Source organism: Loxodonta africana, chromosome 2, assembly GCF_030014295.1.
Source record: "Loxodonta africana isolate mLoxAfr1 chromosome 2, mLoxAfr1.hap2, whole genome shotgun sequence".
In the NCBI taxonomy this organism is placed as follows: Eukaryota; Metazoa; Chordata; class Mammalia; order Proboscidea; family Elephantidae; genus Loxodonta; species Loxodonta africana.
The window spans coordinates 161,886,294-161,913,851 of NC_087343.1; the positions used below are offsets into that span (position 1 = coordinate 161,886,294).

The 27,558-nt window shown below is 36.5% G+C and overlaps 1 protein-coding gene across 1 annotated transcript in view; it reads left to right on the top strand.

Moving 5' to 3' along the window:
* Positions 1 to 788: 788 nt before the first annotated feature.
* SPINK5 (serine peptidase inhibitor Kazal type 5) overlaps positions 789 to 27,558 on the top strand; it is a 79,877-nt gene continuing 53,107 nt past the window's right edge. The window contains exons 1-8 of the mRNA XM_064277919.1: positions 789 to 955; positions 2,170 to 2,195; positions 5,450 to 5,577; positions 7,339 to 7,411; positions 22,388 to 22,515; positions 23,733 to 23,796; positions 24,679 to 24,806; positions 26,498 to 26,564. Of these exons, the coding sequence (XP_064133989.1) occupies positions 901 to 955; positions 2,170 to 2,195; positions 5,450 to 5,577; positions 7,339 to 7,411; positions 22,388 to 22,515; positions 23,733 to 23,796; positions 24,679 to 24,806; positions 26,498 to 26,564 (669 nt within the window). The 5' untranslated portion in view covers positions 789 to 900. The remainder of the gene's footprint in view (positions 956 to 2,169; positions 2,196 to 5,449; positions 5,578 to 7,338; positions 7,412 to 22,387; positions 22,516 to 23,732; positions 23,797 to 24,678; positions 24,807 to 26,497; positions 26,565 to 27,558) is intronic.

A 27,558-nucleotide genomic window follows, 5' to 3' on the forward strand; every position in this document is an offset into this window, starting at 1 on the left:
TAATTTTTTTAGCATTACAATGTTTTGGTTAGACTACAACATTAGGCTTTAGAATATAAAATATTCAGATTGAGAATTAAAAAAGAATTTATTACCTACAAGCTTTGATTCCACAATGTTTATGCTTTTACTAATGAGTGACGGTGAAGCAATGTATGGAGGAGAAAGAAGCTGAACTTGTGATCTACTTTCAAATGCCAGGTCTGTCCTTTCCATCTAACGTCTGTGCTCCTGGGAAAGTCACTACTCCTTCTCTGAGTTTCTAGTTCTTCCATATATTCAATATGAAAATTTTCCTAGGCTATCCCTAAGGTTGTCCAACTGTAGCTTATGTATGAGTTTGACACTTCAGACCCTTCAAAACAGTAAATGGAAGCAGCAGGAACCGTAGGTTCTCTCACTGTAAGAAGCTTCCCCCAGATGTGGAAATCTTTAAATCTTTACCTGATTGATATAGGACAACCAATCTGTCCTCTTTTCCCCTCCCCTTCCAATTATGGAAGAGCCCAGTTAGAAACATGTTTGGCTATGAGGTAGTGTGTCTGGCATTGCTGAAGAATCCAGTCCTTATACAGGATTATGGAATTTTCAACTTTGAGAAGGGTCCTTGCAGCCAACCTATTGCCTTTTGGGGGAAATATCATGAGAACACATTACTGCTGTAGAAATAGATATTATCTGTTCAAATCTGCTACCTTGACAGGTTCCTTATAGGATGTACATAGACAAGTGTGGCATAGCATGACCTTGTACAACTGGTTTTATAATTTTGGCTTGTGATGTGGGTGTTAACCAAGTTTCCTCATATAAAAGTGAGCTTCATTTCCACGGGTTCAGTCTTAGAGCACCAGCTGAGCAATCCACGGAGCTGACTTGTAACTGACTTACATCATCTTCATCATGAAGATAGTTACAGTGCCAATGCTTCTGACTCTGGCTCTTTGCCTCATACAAGGTGAGCAATTTGCATACAATCTAAGCCTCTAGTCACACATCTCAAGCTTTAGGGAAGGGACTTGTACTTAAATAATAATGATAATGATATTCCTGAAATCCTGAATATTCCTGCTAGACACAGAGCTTTGAATACTTATGTATGTGGCTATATAACTATGCTGTTATTTTTAGAAATGGCAAATAGCTTGAGATAATCTGAAATTTATCCATGAGAAATTCTTCCATCACTTCTGCATTAGTTCTAAAAAATTAATAGATTATTCTTTTCATTGTCCCCTTTTCAAGCATATCAATTCATATTGCGTATATACATATGATATATATTTTTAATATTATATATAAGTAGCATATAAGTTACTATATGTATATATTTTGAAAAATTCAATCATTTCTTCTTGTTAAGCAGTTGTGCCTTATAGGATATTCATTCATCCTAAATAAATTGAAAGCATTTCTCCTATAAGGTGAAGGACTTTTGCGGACACTGGGAGATAAGTTTTATATTTGCTATTTGATTTTGAGGGAAACAGATTCCCTATATTCATCTGTCTCTGAAGTATTTACATTTTATAAAGGGAACCTCAGAGATGGAGAGTTGGTGGGATCATCATACACAAATATTGCCCATTTTCCTAATATAAGTATGTAGATAGAGAAAAGAGTCTGTTAATCAGAGAATTTAGGAGTCTAGCAATTTTAAGTAATCTTAATTTTTGCCAGATTTCTAGTTTTTGTAGCTGTAAAGAGGCAGGAGAGTCGCTAGAGTCCAGAAAATGAAATTTTATGTGTACATAGTCTTCATCATATATTACAATTTTCAAGTATATTATAACTGACATTATGCATTGCATAAATTTTTGTCAATAGGTATGTACATTACATTATAATTGTAAAAGAAGATCTGCCATACGTTACTCTGAAACGACCTTTTAGAAATTATACACTGTGAGGGATCAGAAAGGAGATGAATATTATTTTCTACATATCTGGATCTTTATGACCTATTGGACCTTCAGGAGTGAATACACTGATCTCTTGGAGCAGCGCCCTCATTTTATTTGCCGTGTTAAATGTTAAGGTGTTCGAAAGGAATTTGTAGTTTTACAACATATTGGTGTTAAAGCAATCAAGATGCTGCACTGAGTGAATGTTTGTTTTATTTATTATGTATTTTACATTCCCTTAACTTTGGTTTCTGTGTTTTTGTCCCAGATGCTGCCAGCGAGGATGAAAATCAGGTTAGTCCTGCCTCTTCTGTTCATTGATTCCATTCCAAGATCCCTGAAGAAAAATGGTTTGTGGCCAACACCTACAGTTGATAATGTACACATAGTATACTGATAGATCCCGATAGCTTTTGTTAAAAACACAGAAACAGGTCTTTATGAATCAAGACATGAATTACACACACAGAAAAACCAAGGGATTAATGATGATGGATGTCTGCAAGAGGCAATCCACCATCCTAAAGGAGTATTTTATATTCTATGCACAAATAAGAAATAAAATCAACTGATGAATTACTATTATTCAGCTTAACATCTAAACAAGCCAGGACACACATAGGAAGCTGAATAAGTCTCCTGGTAACTGTAGTGCAAAATGAGATTGTCTGTAGCTTCAGGTCAATGTACATATTTCATTCGATAAATTTTTACTGAACATCTATTATGTGTCAGACACTCTTTGAAATGTTGGGAATAGTCTATGGAAATAATATAGAGAAAAAGCTCTATCTTCATGGGACTTATATTCTAGCGGTGGAAACAGGCAAATTAATAAGTGTGTTTATGACATGCCTACTGGATTAAATAATGATTGGTGCTAGGAGAAAAACGACAGGATGAAGGGTAGGAATTGCTGGGTATGGAGACAGTATCAGTTCTCATTGGGATGGTCAGGGAAGTTCTCACTAACAAGGTGGCATGAGAACAACAATCTGGAGGTAATGAAGGAGTGAGCTGTGCAGATCCTTGCAACTTAGAGCAGACCGGGCAGAAGTACCAGCAGCAGCAGAAGCCCTAAGGTAGGAGGGTGCTTTACCAACTCTCAGAGGTCTTTTCTCTGAGAAATAACAGCTTCATTTTCTATAGAACTTAAATTTTTCTATCTATGTGGCCCTCTATTTAAGAGGGCCAATTACATACATAGGTACATACGCACACACACACAGACATACATTTTTATGCCATTAATATGGCTCATGTGTTACTTCTCTCAAAGGCCATGAACATGAAATAATAAAAGAGTGAAATGACTCTTCTTTACATGGAAACTCTTAGAACCATGGTTAAAATAATCACTTGTTGTATTTTCGTGTAGCATTAAAAAAAAAACTTATAGGAATGTTCTAGAGAATTTTATCATAATCTCTATTATTTCTTCAAAGTTTACTAATTAAGGAGAGGTATAGAAAGTATGGTAGAGTACAAAGAAGACTGGATTTTTGGGAACCAGAGAGCACACTCACTCGGATGCTTTATATTAGCAAAATGAAGGGTATTGTGTGACTCTCCCATCATTTTCTTTTTCAGAGTCAAAAATAATGGGTGATGGCTTTTGGTAAAAAAACAAAAACAAAAACGCTATTCTTACCATTAAAGTCTATTTAGCTGAAAAATGTCCTAAAACATAAGTTTAGCTACCTTTTATGTTGGCATAAACAAGAACACAAAGAAAAGTATTTCTCTGGAAACATTTGTGATAATAGTCTTATGAATATTTTGGCATAAATGAAAACTATAGATTTTTTTTTTTAATGGTGCTGGAATTTTTGTTATTTTCCAAGTTCAGTAGCTTGGGTTCTTTCTGGCACCATCAAAGCCATGTTGAATGTTATAAACATGAGCCAGGGTAGCATGGAAAAGTATTGTAATAATCCGTAAGGATTCCATCACAGCAAGGTTATTATGAAGCCAAAAGCAAACTTGTCAGTGCTCTAACATTGGTACCAGGTGATGCTAGCTGCCAGAGGCTTTTATTACGGTGTTAGAGAGAAACAATGGTAGCTTCTGGCCCCCTCTGCCCTCTCATCCCCCCTCCAGACAGGAGATGCCAACATAGTCTCATGTGTCCACCTGATCCAAGAAGCTCGTTCTTCATCAGTATCATTTCCTATCCCCTATTCCAGTCCAATCCCTGTCGGAAGAGTTGGCTTTGGGAATAGTCCCTGTCCTGGGCTAACAGAAGGTCTGGGGACCATGGGCCCTGGGGTCCCTCCAGTCCCAGTCTGACCATTAAGTCTGGTCTTTTTACGAGAATTTGGGGTTTGCATCCCACTGCTCTCCTGCTCCCTCAGGGTTTCTCTGTTGAGTTCCCTGTCAGGGCAGTCTTTGGTTGTAGCCAGGCACTGTCTAGTTCTTCTGGTCTCAGGCTGATGTAGTCTCTGGCTTATGTGACCCTTTCTGTCTCTTAAGCTCATAATTACCTTGTGTCTTTGGTTTTGTTGATTCTTCCTCGCTCCAGGTGGGTTGGGACCAATTGATGCATCTTAGATGGCCACTTGCTAGTGTTTAAGACCCCAGACAGCGGGTGGTGGCTTTTAAAGAAAAAAATACAAATGTGTGAAAAGGAATAGTTGGATATGATGATGAAGGGGCTCTGAAATGTAAGCTTCATTATCTTCACAGTAAAATGCCTTTGTCCACAAGACATATGATATATCAAAGATCTGTGGTTCCTTCCAGGAAAGGTACCCAGTTTTAAGAAACCCTATGTGTTATGTTGATCATTGTCTCCCCAGTGCCTGGCACCCAGCAGTCATTTATGGTAGGCCTGGTAGAAAAATGTTTTCTAAATATGTCTGATCAAGGAACCCACTTTTATTTAGCAACTATGAACATTTCTAGGACTTGTTGTCTTGCAGTACACCCTTTGGGCAACGTTGACAGAGGCAGGGTTTTCCATGTTCACATACTTTGTCTTGGTCCTACAGTAACCCTTTCATGTTTCTTTTTAAAGCATTTATTATTGGCCTACTGTTCTAGGTACCTTTATATGTGTCATTTTAGCATATTTCAATGGTAGTAATAATGACAACAGCAAAGAAAACAATAGTAATAAAGAAGAAGGAATAAGACAGGAGGAAAATCTGCTACGTAGCAGGCACTCTCTGAGGGATTTACATACTTACAATATTTAATCTTCATAACACCTGTAAAATAGGGTAACTGAGCCTTTGAGAGGTTACCTTGCTAAGGCTCTAGGGCTTATAAATGAGAACTCTGGGATACAAGCTCAGGTCTTTTGACTCTACATCCCTTGTACTTTCCATTTCACTAATGGTTTCAGATGAATGCTCAGTAGGTATATGGGCAATCTTCAACAGAAAAGCCAGTCATTATTTTTGTTTGTGTGTTTGTATCAACTGAGTGAACGTCTTCCATATCAAGGCGGGTGGTGGTCATTAAGTGGTACTGCTTGAGGAAATTCTTAGAAGGTAAAGTCTTGCTTTGATGAAATTTAAGTAAACAAAACTTTATCTTCCCCTCAGGAAACCTGCAGTGAATTCCGAGCATTGTTGAAAACTGGAAAATTATTTTGTCCCCAGGATAAAAATCTTTTTCAAAGCCCTGATGGATTAAATCTCATCCAGAAATGTGCCATGTGCAAAGTAATATTGTGAGTAAAGACCCTCTTCCTTTCAAGAATTTAAGTTACCAGTTGTTTTCCGGCTACCATATATATATATATATATATACATACACACACACATATATATTTCCTTTCAAATGTATTTTTCTAAATCTATAAGGTTAAAAAAAATGCTTAGCAGTTCACTCTGACACCTTCCATCTGATAAAGATGGATAATTGCCACCCACCTAGAAAGATTTTAATGACTACTCAAGTGGTATTCCAAAAGCATTCTGGAGGGTCCGGTATTAGTGCCTTATGCAATATTCCAGTGTTTTGAAAATGTAGTTTTACTTTTCAGCTTCCTGGTTGTGGGGAAAAAGAACTTGAGAAAGTCAGCTTCCTTGGGCCTGTTACTTCCTGCCTCTGTTGTACCCTAGAGGCTGAGAAGGGCCCCTTGGGAATGACACCAGATACTCCTTATAGCAGAAAACCACCAGAGGGAAGCAGGATGCACACTGTCTCTGTAAGCTGCCAGTGCCTTTGATATCTGGGATAAATGTGAGGATGAGCTGGACTAATGGTTAGCTGGAAGATTCCAACTCTCTGCAGCTCAGAAAGAGTTAAGATCCTGACACGGCTAGTTTAAGCACATCTACCCAAAGCTTCTTGACTTGGTTTCCTTCTCTTCAGTGACACCTCTAAGGAGGAAATGGGCTTAAATTATCAATTAAAAATCTCTAGAGTGTCCTAGTTGGTTTTTGAACAGGGACATCATCCTTAGTCTCTCACCGTGGATGAAATTTCAACACTGGTGGCAAGCCGATACTAAGCTCACCCACATTTAAGATAATTATGTGATAATTGGCTTTTTTGATGCCACGTGGTATGTGTCAGGGGATTTCATTTGACATATTCAATAATACTGGGATAATGACACTCTGATCAAATGCACTGCTTCTGGTGAAAAGGCTGTGGGAAAGTAAAAGAAGGCAGGGCAAAACTAAGGCTGGAAATGCCCAGGGATGTGTGAACAATCCTTATTCTCTTGAAAGCTGACAGAAAGTTGTATTATTTACTATAAAGTTTTCTCCTTGTTCCATTGGAGGTTGCTTTGGACAGGAGACTCATACTATGAATATAATACATTTACTGGAAAAACATTACATTTAAATGTAATTTAAGACAAACCAAAAAAAAAAAAAATGCCTTAACACACACAAGACAGTTCATTACTTTGAAGGTCATTCAATCAATTATTATTTTATTACCTATGTAAATTATGGTGGAATCAACTAAGTTTTTTTAAACTGAAAAGGTGGAGACTGTGCAAGGCATAAAAATGGTCCTCAAATTGTTGAAGGAGCATGTTTGGAAGAGGATACTGACTTGTTCTGTGGGTCCCGGGAGGTAGGAATCAATACAGACAGGCAGATTCTGGTTCTGTGTGAATATGGTCTTTGAAACAGAGTAGCTCAAAAAATGAAACAGGTGTCTTTTTAGGGTTTTTGACCAACAGGCTGTTGGAAGTATTCAAGGCCAGGTAGTTTGTTATGAAGGTAAAGGTAGAGATTCATGCCTTGATGAAATTTTCCTCCTGTAGATCCAAGTTTGAGATATCATTCAGCACTACAGAGAGACTTGGGGCTCTGTGTCCAATTTTGGACCTCCTTATTGTGACATGCCAGACTGGGCTGAGGACAGCAGCCTGTGGCTCCTAAACAGGGCAAAGTTAAGTTTACCATGTAAGTTGTTATAAAAATTGAGCAAGCATGTCTAAGCTATGTTATTCTTTGTCCTCTTTCAGGGAAAAAGAAGCAAGATACCAGAAAAGGGCCAGGCATTTGGCAAGGGCCACCAGAGACACCGACCCAGCAAAGGTGAGACAGTTTGGAATCAACCTGTTGTGTTTGCTTTAGAGATTATGCTTGACTCTATTTAGGACTACCTGTTTATTTCCTAATTACTAGGTCATACCTGTTGTGAAGCCGACTACTTAGAAGGGAGGGAACATGGCTTCGTCCATGGGTGGGCTAAATATCTGGTACAGCTTGTCCATTTGCCCAACCCATGACCCAACTCTCCGAAAAGATTTGGGTCCTGACAGATGCTGAGAGGAGGCCTAAGCTAGTTTAATGTCTGCCTTCCAGGACCATTTCTCATTCCTACTGCCCTGTTTTACTTCCAACAAGAGCTTTCCTGGGACTCTAAATCTGAGTTCAAATCTTAGAGTCCTTTTTTATTGTCTGTGTCACTTGGGCAATTTACCTACCTCTGGGTCTCAAATGGAAGACTTGTTTTGTGGGCCAAATGAGAAACTAAGTTTAAAAAGTTGGTCATAATGTTTGACATAGGTTAGCAGGCTCTTGCCTCATTCCTGTTTTTTCTCCCCTTTCATTGCCTATTTCAAATAGGGTTGCTTCTTATATTTATTTTGCAGATGGTGATGCAGGCTAATAGCTGAGAGAAGTATTTTGTGGCAAAATAAAAGCATCTTTTAAAAGGAAAGAATAAAATGACACAGATTTAGTCTACCACACAACCATTTCACCTTATAAATAAGAAAACAGGTCGGGGGAAATATTTGCCTTACAGTGTCTCACAATAGGTTATTAACAAAGCTGGGGCTATAAGCAGGTGTCCTGACTACCACTCCCATCCCTACAGGTTTCCTACGTGGTTTCTTCCCCAATACCTTCTTTCTCTTCTTCCTCTCCTGGCTCTGACACGTAATTAGAATGATCAGTCATGGAAGGGCACGCCCAAATTCCTTAGAGAATCCGCAGTCTAACCAAGCTACCATCTTCCTTGGCAGTATTACGCTGGAATGCCTGTGAACCTCAGCCTCCACAGTAAACCTAGTCAACCAAATTCTTTGCCTAGGCTGAATCAGTCTCATTTTTAAAACAATACATCTTATAAACACAGACACCATTTAACTGGTTAATAACTGAAAATCCTTGGTTTCTAGCAACAGGGAGATGCTTCTGTGTTCTATAAAATTCCTGGGGCTCAGAAAGCTTTACTGGTAACTTTCAAATCTGCCTTTATTTGTCACATTTGGAAAAAGGCTCACTCTTTATGGCCTTCATTAAAACTTATGTGTCAATAGTTTTCAAAAATATAAAATACAAGCCAACCAACCAACCAGCCAATCAAATATATAAGCATACAAACCAATCTTGGACAACCTGCTATTTTTTTTCAATATAGCTATTCAGATGTTTCCATATCTAGACATAAATTTTCTGGTTTTTACTCAAAACAGGATTTTTAAGAATAAATTCACAGAATTTTAAGACAATATATCTCCCTGTTGATGTTACATGCTTGATTTATAATTTTCATCCCTACATGAAATTCTTAGATGCTACATTGGCTGCTACCAAGGAAGCTACTTACTTATAAATTAAGGCAGTTAATATTTGGTGTGTGCATTACAAGTGATTTCTATCTAGATTTTTAATTTTCTTTGTTTCAGTGGATGTGTACAATTAAACTATGTTTCTGTTGTTATTGGTCTCTCCATTACAAAAGAGAACAATCTATCCACTCTCTCTGCTTAGGCTCCTATCAAAAATCAAGCCTCCAACTCACCCTCAGAATAAGGCGCTCTACCTGTTCAAACAATTACCTCCTACAGAAACTTTCTCTCTTGCCTCATCAATTTCATCTTCATTAATATGTTACTCTTTCTAATGTCCACTCCATTAAGGAGTCTTGGTGGTGACTGCGTTGTGTTATCAGGTGGTATTGAGTCAATTTCAACTCAGGGAGACCCCATATGACAGAGTAAAACTGCCCCATAGGATTTTCTAGACTGTAATCTTTACAAAAGCAGATCACCAGGTCTTTTTTCTGTGGAGCGACTGGGTGGGTTTGAACTGTCAACATTTCGATTAGCATTAACCTTTCGATTAGCTTAACCATTGTACCACCAGGGCTTCTTAGCCTTGGTGGTACTGCCAATAAAACACATCCCAAATATGAGCCCTCTTCACCATTCCCATTTCTACCACCCCAGTACAATCCTTCATAAATTCTGTCCTTTAGCATCTTTGGTCCGTGCCGGAGACTTTTGTTTTCTCACTGATTTGTTCATTCAGTGTTTCTCATTGACTTAAGTAGCTGACTTTGAAGGATATTAATACTGATATTTGTGTATCAATGTGTATGTGTGTCACCTGAGTTTTTTATTCCATTTAAATTGGTTTATCACTGTAATTAATAGTAAGGCAAGTCCTTCTTCCTCATTAATATTTTTCAAAGTAGAATTGACTGTGCATAGGTGTATGTTTTTCTATATACATATTAGAATAAAAAGTTTATTAAGTTTATAAAAATCTAACTTGAATTTGGGAACCCAATTGGATTGTGGATACCAAGAATTTGTAAATTAATTTAGGTAGAATTCACTTTTTAACATATTAACTTGTCCAAGAGCATAGAATTTCTTGTTATTACATCACATAATTTCTATGTGCTTTTTAGAAGTTCAAAAATATTCTTCACAGAGATTTTTATAATTTTTGTTAATACTTAGAAAATTTATAATGTTATTGCTATTTTCAAGGGTATCTTTAGGGTATTTCTATTTGGTTGTTGTTGGTGTAGATAAATTCTGTTGATTTCTACAAGTTAATCTTATATTGAACAACTTTGCTGAACTCTTCTTTTAATTCTGATAGTTGATCTATTGAGTCTATTGTTTTCTACTTAGCTGATCAAATTATCTGCATATAATGGTTTTGTAACTTTCCTTCCAATATTCATAAATCTTTATTTCTTTTCCTTTCCTTATATAATTGAAAAGTATCTAAAGTTCAGTGGTTAAACAGTAGGTAATAATAACGAACACCTCCTTCTTCCCTACCCCATATTAAAAGGAATGGATCTAAAGTTTCTCCATTAAGTACACTGTTTACTTTAGATGTTTTGTCTATAAACGTTAGCAGGTTTAGAAAGCTCTTTTCTATCCTTAGTTTGTTAAATTTGTGTTGACCATTATCAAATTACTTCCCTGTATGTTCTGTAACTATTGAATTCATCCTTTGATTTTCATCTTTTAGTCTATTAATGTGATAGATACGTTTTTTGATAGATTTTCTTATACTGAACAATTTTTGTTTTCTTAGGGTAAATCATACTTGATCACAATGCATTTTTAAAACACTCTTGGATTTGGATATTAATATTTTATTTAGAAATTTAGTGACTATGCTTATAGGAAAAATGAATCTATACTTTGTTTAATTGTTCCTATCTGTTTTGGAAATCAATATAAAATTACCCTGGGGGTAGAAATTTAAGATATAGCAGAGTGAAGAGGTCAGCAAATCTTTCCTCCAAAAAGCAACTATAAAGCTAGAGATTGATAAAAATAAGCATTTTAGCACTATGAAAATCAACAAAAGCCTAAGTCAAACTGAAAAGCCTTTGTGCTTCAAAACTACTGAGCTCTGAAGAATAATGAGAGCTTGCGGTATTCTTGCCTAGGGCTACTCCGGTGTCAATCCCCAGGCCCCCATGAGGTTTTTCATCTTTTTTTTTTTTTTTTTTTGAGGTTCTATCGAAGTAGAGCAGGCTGTGAGAATCAGTAGCTGAATTGCCACAGCTGAAAATGGTCACCTGATTTGAAATAGTGCCCAAAGGTGCTTTTAGTGGAAGTGATAATCTTCTCTAAGAATCAGGAGGATTCTTAACTATGAGGTTACATTCACAGTTTGGGCAAGCATATTTTTGGCTGAGACTTCACGTATAGTCAGCAGAGAACATAAAGAGCTAAAGAAATTCACAAACTTCCAGCCAACTGTAAGGCTTTACACATGTACTTAGAAGACACACTCATACACACACACACACACACACACACAAAATCCTATTTGAAAGCAAATGCTGGGAGAGATATAAAAATGGTATGAACTTTTCATGCATTTTTCTATACAAACTCATCCATCTGTTGAAGATGGAAGCCTTTCTGGCTTGATGTGTATGAGCACAAAATGTATCTAATCACTGTTGTTACTGGTTGACCACTAAGTTACATAGACACAGGAGAAAAAACCTAGGAGGCTAGAATTTAAAGAAACTGTAAGAAAAAAAAAATCGTCAGCAGACACACATCATGGGAGAGAGATATCTCATGGATTTAGCTAAGGAAAGTTACTAAACAGAGAAACAAACAAAAACAAAACAAATGAAAACAACAATAACTTTTAGGGGAAAATCAGAAATCCATGTAAGGCTGGTTTATTTAGTTTCTAGATGTATGTACGACAACAACAGCAAATAGGAGAGATGAAGGGAATGGAGTTATATTGAAGCAATGTTTCTATATTTACCAGAATTAAGTATTAATCTGAAGTAGATTGTAATAAGTTAAGATGCATATTGTAATTACTAGAATAACCTCTAAAAATTACACAAAAACATATAGTAAAAAATCAACAGGAATTCAAAGTGTACACTAAAAATACTGAACCAAAAAGAAGGCATTAAGGGAGGAATAGAGAAGCAAAGAAGACAAGAGAATATACAAAACAAATAGAAACAGGCCTAAGGAAAAAATCCAAGCAGACATTTAACAAGTAAAAAAATTGGATCGGTCACTAAATCAAAGGAATTCTCAGGCTCAGATGACCTCACTGGTGATTTCCATCAACTATTGAAAGAAGAAGTAACACCAATACCTTACAGACTCATTCGGGCAATACATGAGGGGACAACACTTTTCTGCTCATTCTCTGAGGCCAGTATTATTTTAATACAAAATCCAGACAGAGATATCATAATAACAGAAAACTACTTACAAATATCCTTTCTAAACCAAATTCACACATATAAAAAGGATAAAGTATGACCAAGTGGGAATTTTCCCAGGAATACATTAATTTAATAACAGAAAATCTATCAGTATAATAAACCATATTACTAGAATAAAAGGCAAAACCATGTTATCATCTCAATAAATGCAGGAAAAGCAATTGGCAAAATCCAGCACTCATTCATGATAAAAACTTTCAACAAATTAGGAATAGAAGGAAACTTTCTCAATTTGATAAAAGGTAGCTGCAAAAAAAATCCACAGCTAACATCATACTTAATGGTGAAAGAGTGAATGCTTTGTCCTTAAGATTAAGAAGAAAACAGACCCTTGTTTTCACCACTTCTATTTGACATTGAGCCGGAGATTCTAGTCAGTGTAGTAAACCACAATTACTTAATAATCTAATTAATACCAATTAACTGAATACTTAATGGCATCTAAACTAGAAAGGAAACATGATACTGTATCTAGAAAATTCCTAAAAAATCTACAAAAAATTACTAGAGCTAATAAGTGTGTTTAGCAAGTTTGTAGTATACAAGATCGATATACAAACTCCATTGTTTTTCTATATAATCCACTGTTATCAAATTGATTCTGACACAGAGATCCTATAGGACAGAGTAGAACGGGCCCATAGGGATTCCAAGGTTGTAAGTCTTTATGGAAGCAGGCTGTCCCATCTTTCTCCTGCAGAGTGGCTGGTGGGTTAGCAGCCTTTTGGTTAACAGCCAAGCACTTTAATACTGCACCACCAGGGTTCCTTGTATTTCCATATACTGGTGATGAAAAATCCAGATGTTGAATTTGTAATTCCATTTATAATTCTATTCACAGGAGCATAAAAAAATATATATACACAAAAAGTAAATTTAACAAAACACAAGACTTGTATAATGGAACCTACAAAGCATTGCTGAGAGAAATGAAAGTTTTAAATGTAAATGGAGAGATAGTCCATGTTACTAGACTGGAAGAGTCAATATTGTTGAGATGGTGATTCTTCCAAAATTAATCTTTACACTCAGCATATTTTCTATCCAAATCCTGGTAGGTTTTTTTTTTTTTTTTTTGTGGTAGAAATTGACAAGTTGATCTTAATATTTATATAGAAATGTTAGGGCACTTAACAGGACCTGATTTCAAACTTACTATAATGTAACAGTGATAAAGACAATGTGTTACTGATGCAAGGATATGTATATAGATCAGTGCAACAGAATTGAGACTTATTATATTTATGGTCAATTAGTATTTGACCAAGGTGTCAACATAATTAAGTTCTGAGATAATAGAATATCCACAAGCAAAAGAAATGAACATAAAACTGTTCCTTAAACCATAAACAAAAATTAACTCAAAAAGGATTAGAATGCTAAATATAAGAGCTAAAGGAGAAAGTCTTCATGAATTTGAGTTAGACATAGAAGTTTTAGATATGAAACTAAAAGCATGACTCACAAGAAAAAATTTCTAAATATGACTTTGTCACAGTTACAAATTTTAGTGCTTCAAATGACATCATTAAGAGAATGAAAAGATAAGCCATAGATTGGAAAAAAAATTTACAAGTTTGATAAAGAACTTGTAACCAGAATATATAAGGATCTCTTACAACTCAATTAAAAATAGGCATTTCACTATGGATGTATGGATAGTTAATAAGCACTGAAAAAATGCTCAACCTTTTTTATTCTTTAGGGAAATTGAAATTAAAGCCATAGTGAGATAACACTACACACACTAAAATGAATATAATCATTAAGACAGAAAACACCAAGTGTTGTCAAGGCTATGGAGAAACTGGAACTCTCATACATTTCTAGTGGAAGAATAAAAGGGTGCAGCAAGTTTTGAACACTGGTTAGCAGAATTTTAATAAGTTAAAAATAAATTTAACATGGAACCCAACAAATTTCAGCCCTAGGAATGACGCTACCCCAGTGAAATAAAAATGTATGTTCACAAAATATGCAAATAGTCACATGGATATTCATAACAGAATTTTCTTAATAGGTCAAAATTGAAGTAATCCAAATGTTTATCAACTGTTGAATTAATAAATGAAATGAGGTATATTTATAACATGGAATATTATTCAGCAATAAAAAGTAATATACATACTGATACATATTACTGCACAGATGAACCTCAAAAACATTATGCGGAATGAAAGAAACCAAAAACAAATTTTTTGCAAGAAAAATATGCGAAATATTTACAAAGTAATTGCAAAAAATTGTATGATTCCTTTTCTATGAAATATCAAGACAGTACATTTTTTATAGTCAGAGAGAATAGTGATTGGCTAAGGCTGAATGTGGAGCTGAGATTAATTGTGAAGGAGTGGAGTGGAACTCTTGGGTTGATGGAAATATTTTAAAGCTAGGTTGTGGTGATAGTAGCGTAACTCCATAAATTTATACTTAAAATGGGTGCATTTATGGTATGCAAATTATACCTCAATAAATGGAAGCATTCACTCGTGTATGCCAAGAAATTTCAAAGAGAGCTACTGGGCCAACCAACTAAAGAGATCCATATACTTGCCCATTCCAAAGAAAAGTGATCTAAAACAAAGGAATGCATAAATTATTGAACATTATCATTAACCTCACATACAAGTAAAATTTTACTGAAGATAATCCAAAAACGCTTGTAACAGTACATCCACAGGGGACTGCTGGAGATTGCATGATAGAATTTTGTAAGACCAATGACTTCTTCACTACAAATACTTTTTTTTTTCGCTAACATAATTGGTGACTCTACACATGGACCTCACCAGATGGAATACACAGGAATCAAATCGACTACATCTGTGGAAAATGATGATGGAAAAGCTCAATATCATCAGTCTGAACAAGACCAGGAGCTGACTGGGGAATATACCGTCACTTGCTTATATGCAAGTTACAATTGAAGCTGAAGAAAATTAGAATAAATTCATGAGAGCCAAAATATGACCTTGTGTGTATGGCACATGAATTTAGAGACCATCTCACGAATAGGTTTGACACATGGAACCCTAATGACGGGAGACCAGATGAGTTGTGCAATCACATCAAGAACATCATACATGAAGAAAGCAAAATGTCATTAAAAAGACAGGAAAGGAAAAAAAAAAAAAGATCAAAATGGATGTCAGAAGAAACTCTGAAACTTGCTCTTGAATGTAGAGTAGCTAAAATGAATGGAAGAAATGATGAAGTAAAAGAACTGAACAGAAAGTCGAGAAGACAAAGTAAAGTATTACAATGACATGTGCAACCACCTGGAGTTAGAAAACCAAAAGAGAATAATACCCTTAGCATTTCTCAAGCTGGGAGAACTGTATCAAAAATCCAAGCTTTGAGTTGCAATACTGAAGGATTCTACAGGGAAAGCATTGAACGACACAGGAAGCATCAAAAGAAGATGAGAGGAATACACAGTCACTGTACCAAAAACAATTGGTTGACTTTGACCCATTTCAGGAGGTGGCATATGATCAAGAACCGATGGCACTGAAGGAAGAAGTCCAAGCTACACTGAAGGCATTGGCAAAAAACAAGGCTCCAGGAATTAACGGAATACCAACTGAGATGTTTCATTAAACAAATGCTTACTCGTCTATGTCACGAAATTTGGAAGACAGCAACTGCCAATGTACAGGGAAGTTCAAGCTGAAATCAGAAGAGGATTTGGAAAGAGGATATCACTGCTGATATCAGATGGATCTTGGCTGAAAGCAGAGAATACCAGAAAGATGTTTACCTGTGTTTTATTGACTATGGGAGGGGCTTTTGGTGTCAGAATTGGTAAAGATGGCAGAGAGAGGAGGCGTTTCTGAACTCCTCGTAGGAATCAGCCTTGGGCTGTTGATCTTGATTCTCTTTCCCCCTTGTGAAGTTGCAGGAGGTCAGACATCATCCCCACGCCATTTTTACACTGGACTCTATGAAGAAGAGGAAACCCTGGTGGCATAGTGGTTAAATGCCACAGCTGCTAACCAAAAGGTCGGCAGTTCAAATCCACCAGGTGCTCTGTGGAAACTCTTTGGGGCAGTTCTACTCTGTCCTAGACGGTCTCTGTGAGTCAGAAGTGACTCCACGGCAGCGGGTTTTTTTTTTTTTTGCATATGAAGAAGAATGCAGTAAAAGGATTGGAGGAAGACTCTTCAACAACCTGTGATATGCAGATGACACAAAATGGCTTGCTATAAGCCAATTTGTGTCATCTGCATATCAATAAGTGAAGAGGACTTGAAGCACTTACTGATGAAGATCAAAGACTACAGCCTTCAGTATAGATTACACCTCAACATAAAGAAAACAAAAATCCTCACGGCTGGACCAAGAAGCAACATCATGATAAAAGGAGAAAAGGTTGAAGCTGTCAAGGATTTCATTTTATTTGGATCCACAATCAATGCCCATGAAGCAATAGTCAAAAAATCAAACAACTTATTACATTGGGTAAATTAAAAAAAAAAAAAATCCTCTTTAAAGTGTTGAAAAGCAAAGATGTCACTTTGAGAAATAAGGTGTGCCTGAGTCAAGCCATGATATCTTCAATGGCTTCATATGCATGCAAAAGCTGGACTATGAATAAGCAGGACGGAAGAATTGATGCCTTTGAATCATGGTGTTGGCAAAGAATATTGAATATGCCATGGACTGCCAGAAGAAGGAACAAATCTGTCTTGAAAGAAGTACAGCCAGAATGCTCCTTAGAAACAAGGATGGCGAGACTATGTCTCATATACTTTGCATGTGTTAGCAGGTGAGATCAGTCCCTGGAGAACATCATACTTGGTAAAGTAGAGGATCAGTGAAAAAGAGAAAGACTCTTGATGAGATGAATTGACATCGTGGCTGCAAAAATGGTCTCAGGCATAACAATGATTGTGAGAATGTTGAAGGGCTGGGCAGTATTTTGTTCTGTTGTACATAGGGTCGCTATGCATCAGAACCAACTCGAGGGCATGTAACAACAACAAACTTGTTTTTAAAAAAGTGCTCAATGTACATTCTTTATTTTGGGGAGTAATTTGCAAGTTGCTGTTATTTAATACAAGTTTTCCTATTTTCTTAAAACTTTAGAAAAATTGGTTTTAAAATTCTTTCTGCTAGGACGTTTGAAGGAGGAAGTTTCTCTGGCCAGCACATCAATTGGATTAATATTTATTGGTCTATGCAATTTTCTTTTATGTAGTATACCAATTTTAGCATTTGGTACTCTGGTTTTTGTAGCCACAGCTCCATTTTGGATAGATTTTCAAATTTATTAGCTTGGAAAAAAACCTGTTGCCATTGAGTTGATTCCAAGTCATAGCAACCCTATAGAGCAGAGTAGAACTGCCCCATAGGGTTTCCAAGGAGCGGCTGGTAGATTCGAACTGCCAACCTTTTGGTTAGCAGCCATAGCTCTTAACCACTGTGCACCAGGGCTCCATTAGCTTAGCATGTCTCTATTAGCTTAAAGACATGCATAATACGCTTCTGTTGTCTTTATATCTTTCTTTCATTTTTTTATTTTAATGCTTATACAGTTATTCTCCATTATAATCCACATATATACTATTTTCATCTTTGCTTTCTCTTTTATCAGTCCTCCTAAATATCGATCTACCATACTTTTTTTTTTTTTTTTAAAGAACCAGGTTTTTTGTTAATCTTTTCTATGGTTTTTATTCTCCACAGCATTTGATCTTATTTCTTTATGCTTGTTCTGTGGCTCATTTTAAAATGGGTCGAGCAATACTTAGTCCTTTAGTTTTTAACTTTTTTTATTTTTCTGACAAGTGTATTTGAAAATATTGGTAATCATCTACCCCATGATTTGTACTTGAAGTAGTTGCATTTGCCATTCAGTACCAAGTATTTCTTAATTTTCTTTCTCCCACAGTTGTTTAATAATACATTATTTGATTTTCAGATATGAGAGATGTGTGTTAAAATTTCTAACCATAGTTATTGATTTATCTAATTCTATTACATTCTGCTTTTTTTTTTTTGGACATGTGTAAAGCCTCTATTATTAGGTGAATGTGGGCTCACGATTTTTCTATCTCCTTTCTCTCTTCCTTTCATGTTACATAATGTCTTTCTTTGTCACTTATGATATAGTTTGTCAAATTCTATTTTTTTCAGTTGTTAATATTGCTACTCCTGCTCTCTTATTATTAATATTTGACTGGTTTATCTTTTCCCATCCTATCGTTTTAATACTTGTATAACTTTACTTTAAATTTTTCTTTTGTGATCAGTACATTATTGCTTTAAAAAATTCCAGTCAGATATTGTCTTTTAATTTGTAGGTTTTAAATCATTTACATTTGCTGTTAACAACAACAACAAAAGTTGTTTTACTTATCTTAGGATTCAATTTTCTGGTTTTTATTTTTCACTTAATGAACCTGCTTTTTTAAAAAACATTAAAAAATTACTTTACTTCTAACTTTTCTCTGATAATGATTTATAAGTTATATATCAAAGAGTTCTGGTGGCCGAACAGTTAGGCACTCAGCTGCTAACTGAATTGCTGGTGGTTCTAACCTACCCAGACACTCTGCAGGGGAAAGACTTGGTAATCCGCTCCCCTTAAGATTAAAAGAAAACCCTGTGAGGCAGTTCTACTCTGTCCTGTGGGGCGGTTATGAGTTGGAATTGACTCAGTTGCACCCAACAACAACATTAATCCCCTACTCTTAAAAAAAAAAAAAAGTTACATACCTATTTTTGCTCTTATTATGGTTATTCATAATCAAATATCCATATTTCTATTTAGTTATCACCTTGCTAATATGTTTATCTATTGCTAATATCTGCACCCCCTCCCCTTTAGCCTACTTTCAGTTCATTTTTTTAAAGCCCCCAAACTTCCACAATTGATTACTATTGACTAGAATTTTAGCTTTGAGTTGTTATAGATGTTTTTCCTTTTCTCTTGCTCTTTCACTTTCATTCATTCTAGGATTTTCTTCCCCCTATTTTGTCAATTATTTCTTCCCACATATTTTCCTTCCTTTTTCTCCTATCCTTTGCGTTCTTTAGCTTTTCTTTTCAATTTTAGATTTTTTTCCCTTTTCATTGTCCCTATGAGAGTTTTTGATCTGATGGTTCACATATTCATTACACATTTGCATCTCTCTTAGTTCTATTCTTTATATTGCCTTATTTCCATTTTGATATTTCACATGTCAAAATCTTTCACCTTGTTCTTCCTTTATAACTTTATTTTTTCCTGTTTTATATTGTAAGTTTCTTCTCATCTCTTTAGAGCATAGTTATACTCTGATAAATTACAGTTTTCTTTTTATTCCAATAATTCTGCTTCAGTTGATACATGTTTTCCAGTTCGCTGTCTTTATTTATGGCATAGTGTAGTGCTATGAGTGCTAACCAAGGGGTCAGCAGTTCGAATCCACCAGGCGCTCCTTGGAAACTCTATGTGGCAGTTCTACTCTGTCCTATAGGGTTGCTATGAGTCGGAATCGACTTGACGGCATTGGATTTGGTTTTTTTGGTCTTTATTTATGCTGTTTTCCTCCTCAGACATCCAGAGATTTTGTCTGCAAATTTTCCTAATGATTTTAGTTATTTTTTCTGGTAAAGTGTATTGGATAATGTTCTAGGTCAAGCTTGATGCTCTATTCCTCTTAGTAAATGTAGGTATAGGGAAAAGGATAAGGCCCAGAGCTGAAGGTTCCAGAACCAGTGTTGCCACTCCAGTTTTCTGCTGCTACCCTATCAGGTCAGTAATTAATCTTTAAGGCCTCAGAAATTGTCAACATTAGGAGGAAGTATCCTCTGTAGGTTGTGATCCGACAGCCCTTGGGGATTGGAGAGTGAGGAGGTGGAGCAGTAAATATTTCCACCCATTGTCATCACCTAGCAGCTGGACTTTTTATCTGTGCTGTCATTACCCTGCCAACACCTGTGACCTGGTATGTTGTTGTTGATTTTTCTGGTGAAGGGACATGGTGGTGATTGTACCAAGTTAAATAAGATTATCCCAAGTTCCATCCACAATATCCCCATTCCTCTGTAGTTTCTCCAGAAATGATTTTGGAGAGAAAGCCAGTAGTTCTCCTGGTTGCTTCTTATCTACCAGGCCACACTTCTTTTTACTCCTTAAACTGGAAAATCTAGTTCCTACCACAAATCCTTCACAGAAAGGTTGGAGTTTTGAGCCCACTCAGAGGTGCCTTGAAAGAAAGGCCTTGGGACCTACTTCTGAAAAATCAGCCATTGAAAACCCTATGGAACATAGTTCTACTCTGACACACATGGGGTTGCCATAAGTTGGAGTTAACTTGATGACAACTAGTAGTGGTCGTGGATGCCTAGAATACTTTTTTCTCAGATCTTTAATGATTGTCTCCTCATTTTCATCTCACCTCAGATATCATCTTTTCAGAGTGACCTTTCTTGCCACCATATTTAAGATGGCTACTATTCTAGGCATTATTTTAATACTCAGTTTATTTTTTTATAGCACTTACCTACCAAACTAAGCCCACTGCCGTTGAGTGGATCCCAACTCATAGGAACTGCCCCATAGGGTCTCCAAGGTTGTAAATCTTTACAGAAGCAGACTGCCACATCTTTCACAAGGACTTCTTTATAGCACTCATTGTTCTACAATTATCGTATTTGTAGTGTCTCTTCCCATTAGAACATAAGCATCTTAGAGCATGTGTTCTGTTTCTCTTCTTTACTGAGGAAGTCCCAGAATTTAGTAGAATGCCTGGAGCCTAGTGGATGTGCAATGAATTTTGAGGAATGAAGAAATGAGCAAATAAAACAGCATATATGGTCATCCTTTATTCCATTTTCACTTTATTTTTAAAATCTTCCTAATCATACAGCATGAATAGTGAGGTATAATGCCTAACATGTATTATATGTCTGTTATTAAAATATTTTCATTATGATAATGTCATAAAAATTTATTTTGTAGTATTATACGATAAAGAAAAATACACAGTTTTATTCTTTTGTTTTAGACAGAAGTTAATATCAAGTTAATTGTGTATCTTCTTTAGCTAGTTCATGTCACAATGAATTGCCAAATTAAAAGCAAAATGCTGTATTTGAAGGATCAAATATATTTCATAAGTATCTATTTGCTCTTCACCACTAGTCTCTAATGGAGGCAGGGTGTGAACTCCCATTTTGCAGATGAGGAAAGTGAGGTTCAAAGAGGTGAAGTGAGTAGGTGGCAGATCTGAGATTCAAACATTAGCCTTCACTTATTTCCTGGTGCAGTTATTTTTCTCACCATACAGGTTTGTCCCCACTTATATGTCATATTCTTATAGCAGACATTTGGGGATTTTTTCCATCATCCCTAAAAGAGATTTACTTTTCTTGGCTTGATTGCCAGTAAGGAAACATTTAAAATGAAAACTAACTAACAGCAACAATAACAATGAATACCCATGATGTGCCAGAGGCTGTTCTAAATGCTGTATATATATGAACATATTTAAATACCTTTATAATCCTGGAAGGTAGATAATATTGTGCCCGTTTTTCATTCACACTAAAGCACAGTAGAAGTTAAGTAATTTGCTCAAATCACACAGCTAGTGGCAGAGTTAGAATTAGGAACTCAAAAATCTGCCTCTTAACCACTATCCTAGCCTGTAAATTTTAGTAATTTTACTATGGCTTATATATAGTTTACAGAGAACATTCATATCCATTATCTACTGGACCTCACTATCCCTCTGTGGAAAAGGCAGGCAGGATTTGACAGACAAACACCATACTAAGTTGCAGAGAGGTAGTTTGGCTTAGATCTCTAGGCAGCAGGTGACTGAAATCATACCGAGATCCTTTCTTCTGAAATCTAATTATATCTTCTTTTCTCTGTACCATGTTTCATTATTTTTGATTTTGTTAGCCTGCTATCTTACCCTTATAACATCTTTTTCTTCAGTAAGTTATAGTGTCATGAGCTTAAAATTTTAACTTATTTATGTATCTGAGGAATATCTTATCTCTTATATTCTGATATTTCTTGATCATGTCTCATGTAGCTGAACTGCGATGATTTTAGGAGAGGAGAAAGAGATGGGGATTTTATCTGTACTTTTGAGAATGCAGCTGTTTGTGGCACAGATGGGAAAACATACAGCAGCAGATGTGCCCTGTGTGCTGAGAATGCGTGAGTACTCTCTGAAGCAGACTTCCTCCCTAAAGCATGTTCTCTGTATAATGACACATTTTTTCCTCCTACAATCCTTAAGATAATAACAATTCATTGTGTGGGAGTTATCTATCCCTAAACTATTACTACTACTTCTTTTACTACTGATAATAAAATATATATATACACACACACACTTTGTACAACACTTTTCATTTTACAAAGCCCTTTCGTGTACAATTTATCAAACACTTGGCACTATTTCCATGAAGTGGACAGGATAAGGATACAAGCACACATGCATATATGCGTACACATCTACCTATCTACCTCTCTGTGTGTGTGTATGTGTGTTTGTGTCTGTCTGTCTATCTCTCTATTTATCCGTCTACCAACATATCCTTTTTCACAGAGAATGGTTTAATAATCAATTGATATTTATTAAGTGCTCAGTAATTTATAATATTAGAGTAGGCCATTGTGACTTTTAATCTTGACCTTCTTCCAATCTACCCAAGCTTTGCCAAATAGCTAAAGTATCTTACTGTCCTATATTTTGACCCCATTTTGTTCCTTCTCCACCTTCAATGCTAGGCTTGGTTATCGATTGTCTTCAGCCGACAACATGGCATACCTGCTCTGCAGGTTCTGACTTGTGATCTCTGTCTTGAATTGTCTGCTCTTCAGTTTTTGCAAATGTAACAACCACTTTACTAGACTTTGGAAAGTCTAGTAAAGAGTATGATAAATATTCATTCTTCAAGTTTCTGCAAGCTTTTTCCCTCCTTGTAATAAGCATCTTCACCAAAATAAAACTGAATTAAGCCACTCTGATCTCTCACAGGACTGCATTTTCAGAAACACACTCTAAAATTATACCCTCAGCCCTCACCAAGAGTCACCACAAAGTACAGAAAACAAAAATAGACATACAGAGGACATACAGGTTTTTATTTATTTTACTTTCTAAAATGCGGTGGGCACACTGTACATTCTCTTATGTGTTGAATTTCTTGATGAATTCTCCAAATCTCTGGACCAGGAGAAAGTTTATCTTCCCTAAATTTTGATATAATTGTTTTTATTAGACAACGAGTGTCAAACTGTCCATTGGGTTTCCTCTTAGCCGTTTTCAGAAGCAAAGTAGGATCATACTCAAACAAAGGGAAGTTAGGTTTGAATGGTGGGAAGTTCTGTGATACTAAACTGCTGTGTCTACTAACATTTGATTCTAGGAAAACCCGATCCCAAGTTGGCATAAAGAGTGAAGGGGAATGTGAGAACCATAACCCTGAGCACGTGAGGAGTGTGGTGAGAAACAGGGTGGGCTGGCTTCATGACTTCAATAAGAAAGTAGAAGTGCCCTTCTTGGTGGGTGGATTGCTTGGAATAAAGTAATTCTTGCTGCCCTTGAAACGGGATGCTGCTTGCTTATGAGAAAAAGCAATTGAGGGTTCCTGTAGCCAGAGCAGGATACTTTGGTAGTTAAACCTTTCCTCTCAATTTCTACTTTCTATTAAAAAAAAAAAAAAAAAAGAAGAAGAAATCAAAATGAGACTTGATGTGTGGTAGAAAGGGCCCTAAACTCCAGTCACTTAACCTGAATCGAAGCGCCAGCACTGTCACTTGCCGTCGGGAGATCTTGGGAAACGCTTAACCAGTGTTTACACATCCAAGTATGAGATTTGGATTAAATATCTTCTTTCTCCATTAAAATTCTTTGAACCTATGATGGTGGGCGTAGGAAGTGAGTGTTTCTTCCATGTCACTGTTGTCTTTTTCTAGCTGTATGCTTTCCCTGAGTTAAGGTTTGGTGCCCTTTCTATCTGCTCCTCTAGCGCCTGCTGTCGCCTCCATCAGAGCATTGAGCACACGCTATTTTAACCGTCTCTTTGCCTGTATCATGTAGTAGACTGTGAGCAAGTTGAGGGCAAGAACTGTCCGCTCCTAGTTCTGGCACGTGGTACGTTATCAATGTTTATAGAATGAATAAGTGAGTGATTTTCACACTTTATCTTATTCATTATATAATACTTGTTGCGTTGGACTACATGGCTGGCACTGGTCTAAGGGGCTAGAGTTCATCAGGTAGAGAGGCACCAAGTTCTACATTTCTGAAAACAGAGTTGTAAGCATTACAGTCAGGGCGGTATGTGTCAGCTTCCTTTCCCTGTTCCTTAGGACCTGTGTAGTGCTTTTCGGCCCTATGTGAAGGATGGAAGACTTGGATGCACAAGGGAACATGATCCTGTTCTTGGTCCTGATGGGAGGACACATGGCAATAAGTGTGCAATGTGTGCTGAGCTGTTGTAAGTAACATCATCCCCAGATAGGTTAACCCGATGACGATGCCCTTGGTTCCTGCCCTAAGAACCATTCCACAAATAAAGTCAGCTTCATGAAACGTGCAAGCCTTTGCCTTCATACTGTGAAATAGACCTTACTCCCAGAGTAGTTTCTTTTGTTTCTCTTCCTGTAGTCTACTGAAGTGTCTGAAAAGGAGTGGCTAAGGTAGGTATATGAAAAAAAAAGAAAACTCTGTTACTGCTGAGTAGATTCTGAATTACGGCGACCTCGTATGTGTGGAGTAGAAGTGCTCCTCAGGGTTTTCGTGGCTGTAATCTTTATGACAGCAGATTGCCACGCCTTTCTTCCATGGCATGGCTGAGTGGGTTTGACCGTCAACCTTTAGGTTCATAATCGAGCATAAACTGCTTGTGCCATTCAGGGACCTTGAGTTGGTGTTGCTAGTTATTAAGTCTGTGACTTTTAAATTATTCTAATTATAATGATTTGAAAATGCACAGTATTTTTAAGGCACAGAATTTTAAAATTTAGAAAGCACCACTTTCATATGGAGTAATGGAGGACAGTCGGTCATGTGACATGTATTGCTTAATATGGGCATATGTAGAGACCATTGCTGAATAATCACAGTCTAATATAACAAATAATAAAGGTGTCATAAGGCTGAATTTATTATTAGTGAAAAAGGCAGATTCATCTTTCTGGGTTAATCTTTCACTCAAGAATCTTTCCCTGAGTGTCTGATACTGTTCTGGGCACTGGAGATCCAGATATGAATAAGATCCAATGAGTCTTTAATATTCTGGCAGTTAAAGAAGGTACAGACCCTCTAGTCTACATGTCAGAATGTCTTAAAATATTCTATTTAACCCACTGGCTCTTAAAAAGCAGGAAAGAGAAAGATTTAGCAGGTCAATAAACCTCACACTTGCCTGAACAATTAAAAACTTCATCTACAGTTAACTATTTTAGAATTCAAGGGCAAGTCCTTTCAGGTTCACCAAACAGAGATTATAACTGGTTTCCAGACAGGAAATCCTCCTTCTTATCTAGGAAGCATGTACTTTCAGTGCTTAAACCTGCCCTAATTCTGCGGTTTCCTGTTTCAGTTTACGCTCTACCTGAACAGGAGAATTCTCGCCTCTGTAACTCCTGTTTCTTTTCTGGGTTGAACTGAAATAGTAACTTTTACCTCCAGGATGAGACTGAACTTAGATGATGGATATGAAAGGGCTTGAAAGCTGAATTCAGGTGTAGCTTTTATTAACAGCTATGCTTTTACACAAAGGCAAACAAATACAAGGTATAAAAAGCTATCCGTAAGGGTGTGGATAGCAATACCTCAAACGCTCAGTTTGGCATTACCCTTGTCAAAGCATTGTTGTGAAGCTCTTGGTTCTGCCTGTTAAAGGGAATTTTCTTGACAATCTTCTGTTTGTCAATTAAGGCGTCACGCTCGTTCAGTTTTACAAAACAAAGCTTCTAATTGACTGTCAGTGAGTCACTTTCACACCCTTCATTATCTTTGGCAATTTCCCTGTCTCAGACATTCAACACAGGGAAATGCTTGTCTCATGTAAGTGGAACAGTTTCAGCAAGTTATGGCAAAAGATACGCAATTACTTAGTCAAGGCTCAAACTCTAAACATATGATTGAACCATAAACTGATCAAATGTTAACTTCTCTTAACAGTTTAAAAGAATCTGAAGAAAATGCCAAGCGAGAAGGTACAACCAGAATTCGACGAGATGCTATAAAGGTAAATGACTTACCAATACAATTTGGTTCTCGTGGCCATAAATATTAACACAGCTTTGAAGTAATGCAATAATGTCATGGTCCTTTATTATTATGTTCATTTTTTCTTAATTTCAAAATTCTCCAAATTGACTGTTTTTGTTAGGTGTCATCAAGTTGGTTCCGACTCATAGCAACCCCATATATACCAGAGTGAAACACTGCCAGGTCCTGTGCCATCCTCACAATGACTCCATTGTTGCAGTCACTGTGTCAATCCATCTAGTCAAGGTTCTTCCTCTTTTTCATTGACCCTGTGCTTTATCAAGCCTGATGATTTTCTCCAGGGACTGGTCTTTCCTGATAACATGTCCAAAGTACATGAGATGAAGTCTTGCCATCCTGTCTTCCAGAGGGCACTATGTCTGTACTTCTTCCAAGACAGACTTGTTTGTTCTTCTGACAGGCCATAGTGTATTCAGTATCCTCTGCCAACATCATAATTCAAAGGCATCAATTCTTCAGTCTTCCTTATTCATTGTCCAGCTTTCACATGCATATGAGATGATTGAAAAGATCATGGCTTGGGTCAGGCACACCTCAGTCCTCAAAGTAACATCTTTGCTTTCCAACACTTTAAAGAGGTCTTTTGCAGCAGATTTGCCCAATGCAGTACATGGTTTAATTTCTTGACTGCTGCTTCCGTGGGTGGGTATTGCTTGTGGATCCAAATTGACTATTCTTACTATACTAATCATTAGATTCAGAGTTAAAACAGCATTTCCACCATAAGGTTCAAAACATGAAACTTCCTTCTTTGTTTGCAAAACAAATAGAAGATGTATGAGAGAACATTTATGCAAACTAAATTCTGCTTAATTTCTACCAGCCTACTCTCTGACTTACAGTAAATTCATTTTGCTTTGAATAAATTTTTTAAAAATCATGACATAATATAAATTAAACAGGATGACTTAAAAAAGAATTCCAGACTCTTTTAAACAATGTATTCATTG